Consider the following 4,041-nt stretch of genomic DNA (forward strand, 5'->3'; position numbering starts at 1 on the left):
TGTCTCTCATTTCTTTTCTTTGTACTCCTCTCAATTCATCTTTTCTTTTTTTTATTCTTTCCTCCTTTCTCTCCACCCACTTCGCAGTCTCTTTCCCTCTCGCAGTGTTTCCCCCCCCCCTCTCGCTGGCTCCTTTTCCCTTTCTTCACATTTTTCTCTCTCGTGCTTTATCCTCCTCTCATCCACTCTTTTATAACTCTTCTCCCGCTCTCATACTCCTTCCTACTTCCTTCTTCCCTCTTGCTGTCTCCTCTCCCTCTCACAGCCTTCTCTTTTGCTATCTCCTCCCCTTTCGATGTCCCCTCCCCTCTTGATGTCTTCCCGCCTCTAACTGCCTTCTCTTTTGCGATCTCCTCCCCTCTTGCTGTTTCCTCCTCTCTCGTTGTCTTCTCCCCTCGCTGTCTCCTCCTCTCGTTGTCTCCTTCCCTCGCTGTCTCCTTCCCTCTTTGTCTCACCCCCCTCGCAGTCTCCACCCCTTCTCCCCTCAGTGTTTCCACCCCTCTCGCCGTCTCCTCCCCTTCCAACGTTCTCTCTCTTTCTCTCGTTCTCTCCTCCCCTTCACTCTTTCATTCTCTATCATTTCCCATCTTCAATTCTATTTGATTTAACACTGTTTTAATTACCGTGTATTCATGTGTTCGAAATTCAGGTAGAAACTATTGGTGATGCATACATGGTAGCAAGTGGCCTTCCTCACCGCAATGGAGATTTACACGCAGGCCAGATTGCAGACATGTCATTAAATATTGTCAGTTCCATCTTAACATTCCGAATCCACCACATGCCAGACAGGCAGCTGCAAGTACGCATTGGAATACACACTGGACCTGTGTGTGCAGGTCAGACAAAATCTTATATTATTTCTTCTGCAGTTTCATCATCTTTACCCAAACCGATGGTATTAAACTTTTTTTTGTTTTGTATGCCTTAGTCAGAAAAGAAAAAAACAGCACTAAATATGAATTATGTAGGGCATCCAAGACCGATGAAAGGAAGTAGGGAAAAGAGCCCTAATATTTACAACAGAGTTTCTTCTGTTATAGGTCTATAATGGTAAGGTTGTAGTGCAATAGAATTGCACAGCATGGTACACTAGCGTAACTAGAGGTGGTGGAAAGGCGGTCCGCTCCGGGCGGCACTTTTATGAGGGCGCCATCACTTTTCGGTCTGTTGTGGGCTATAAGCCTGTATAGGCTATAATGAAATCAAGTCGGGACACAGACAGTACTCACTGTTAATTGCAACAATCGATATAGTCACTGTGCAATATATATATTTTGTGGGAGGCCCGGGGGCGGCAAATTGAAGGGCCGCCCTGGGCAGCACTCACTCTAGCTACACCACTGCCGTGGTACAATGTACTTGCGATAATACAGCTGTATACAGTTGTAAAAGTACATAGGATAATTCAGATATATATTGAAGTAGAAGTGCTTGTTATGATTGAGCTTGTACAGTATGGCTGTGGTAGGAGCTATATGTTGCAATAATCCCAAAGTGCACTATGACAGAAGATACCTTTTATGACACAACTGTACACTGTGGTAGAAGTATCTGTTACAATTGAAACGTATACTATGGTAGAGGTATAACAGAATTGTACCCTATGATAGAACGGATCTCTTATAATACTAACTCTTCTCTGTGATACAATATACGAGGTATAACAGAACTAAACATCGTGGTACAGCATATCTGTAGTAATATACCTTTGGGTCAAAGTAGGGAGTAATTTTTATATAAGAAATGTAAAGCGAAAAATCTATTCTAATGACATACGGTATCCATTAAATTTGTTCTGTTAAAACAATTGTTACTGTTCAATATTGGGCTCCTGTTCAAATTCCTCCGAGCTCGACTTAGTCGTTCATCCTTCGGCGTTGATGAAATAGGTATCAGTTGAGCACTGGGGTCGATATAATCGACTTATCCGCCCCCCCACCTGAAATTGCTGGCTATGTGTCAAAATTTAAAACCAATATTGGGGACCTGTTCAAGACGGAGAGCTGGCAGAATCTTTAGTACGCCGAGTAAAATGCTGCAAAGCATTTCTTACGTCTCTACGTTCCGAGTTCAAATTGCCTTTCATCCTTTCGGGATCGATAAAATAAGTACCAATTGAGCACTAGAATCGGTGTAAACGACTTATCTACTCCTCGAAATTACTGGTCTTGTACCAAAATTTGAAACCAGTATCAGATTCCTATTAAGGAATGGTTGTCATTGTTGCAGTATTAGGATTCTTTAAAGTATACTCGCTTCTTTCACAATATTAGGGTCCTATTAGGCTATAGGTGGCACTATAAGTTATCACACTGTATAACAAAATTAAAATTTTTTTTTTTTTGTCTTCGGTCAGTATGTGTTATTATTTGCTTCTTTCTAGAAATCAAAGGAAATGACGACTATTCTCTTCAAACTTAGCTTTTGTGACCTGGACAGCAATGTTTTGAAATTGACCTATTTTCCATTACATTTCAGACAGACTCAGCGCTGAGTTGCTGAAGCAAAAATATCGTTATAGCAAATATTCTGTTCAATACCAGAGATTTTCTTGTCATTTGCATGATCTTAACTACTTGAGCATGTCCCTTAGGGGCTGACAATATGTGCATCTCTGATCAGGAATAGTGGGGGAGCATCATAGGCATGTGTTGAGAGGGATTCTTTCAGGTTTAAATAAACGTAACAAAAACAAACGTTAGCCATTTTACATACTTTCTTGGAGTAAACAAATGGGAAATAACAGTTGCTGCCTAAGAACAAAAATCGTATTACACATGATCCTTTTGGGGACATTGTAATCAACTTTCCCTTGTGCCAAAACTTGAAACCAATATTAGAGTCCTATTAATTACAGGTTTCACTGTCAAAATATTAAGGTTTTGTTAGGATATGGTTTCCACTGGCATAGTGTTAAGGTTCCTGCCATTGTCACTATTGTGAAGTCAAGGTAGAGAGATAGAATGGGTAGCGAAAGAAGAATGATATGTAGCTAACTCCTAATAACGGAGGCCGTTGTAGTAGCAGTAGAAGTAGAATAGTGAGGAGACGGCACGTGTGCAGGATAAAGATTGGTGTTTGTTGGTAAGTCGTTGCAATCAGCTGTTTTTCTCTCGGATGCGGTCTAAGACGTTTTCTACGTAGCAAAAGCAATGTCTCGGATCGGGCGGCAGTATTTTAATTTCATTGTGGGCTTCGTTTGAGATTTGTAAAGAGTGAGTTGCTGTTTGAAGTTGAAGTATTTTGCAGCCAAGATTGGCGTTAGGAAGGGCATTCAGCCGTAGAAACCTTGCCAAATCAGATTGGAAACTAGTGCAACCCCCCCCCCCCGGCCTACCAGTTTTCAGTCAAACCGTCCAACCCATGCCAGCATGGAAAGCGGACGTTAAATGGTGATGATGATGATGATGAAGAAGAAGGCAAGTATTTGGGATGCGAGTTTCTTTTTTCTATGTTACGAATACAACCATACCAGCAGAGATCATTCGTGGATTTGCGGTTTAACATTTGTAGCATTTCAAGCGGGTAGAAATGCGTGTTATCTAAGTCTAGAAAGAATGTGGTACAAATTGTTTCCATGAAACATGAAGCCATTGTGTCTGTGTCCTGTGGAATGATACCAGATTATCACTTTTTATTTAAGTGAAGCATACTACCAAAAATACCCTACTGCTTCCCATACTGTAATTCATTGTGCATGCATTTCTTACATTCACTTGTTATATTAAACTTGAAACTGCAATGAGAGAAGGCCCATGTTATATGATATAGGTGTACGTCTGACGTCAACAGGTCTTTAATACGACATAGATTTCTTTTCTCAACCGGATATATAACACGATCTTAACTTTAAGAAAGAAAACCAAAAACAGGTGCGAATGGGAGGTTCACTCTCATATTCTATATCTGTTCCACAGAGACAAAGATATACACACAAATATATACAAACATACGTACACAAGTATATACATGCATGTATGTATGTATGTATGTATGTATGTATGTATGTATGTATGTATGTATGTATGTATGTATGTA

General features: G+C 40.5%; 1 protein-coding gene across 1 annotated transcript in view; it reads left to right on the plus strand.

Moving 5' to 3' along the window:
- Positions 1–4,041, plus strand: part of LOC106868016 (atrial natriuretic peptide receptor 1) — a 100,713-nt gene that overhangs the window by 48,060 nt on the left and 48,612 nt on the right. The window contains exon 19 of the mRNA XM_052970332.1: positions 650–839. Coding sequence (XP_052826292.1) covers positions 650–839 — 190 coding nt within the window. The remainder of the gene's footprint in view (positions 1–649; positions 840–4,041) is intronic.

This window comes from Octopus bimaculoides, chromosome 9 (genome assembly GCF_001194135.2).
Source record: "Octopus bimaculoides isolate UCB-OBI-ISO-001 chromosome 9, ASM119413v2, whole genome shotgun sequence".
Taxonomy (NCBI): Eukaryota; Metazoa; Mollusca; class Cephalopoda; order Octopoda; family Octopodidae; genus Octopus; species Octopus bimaculoides.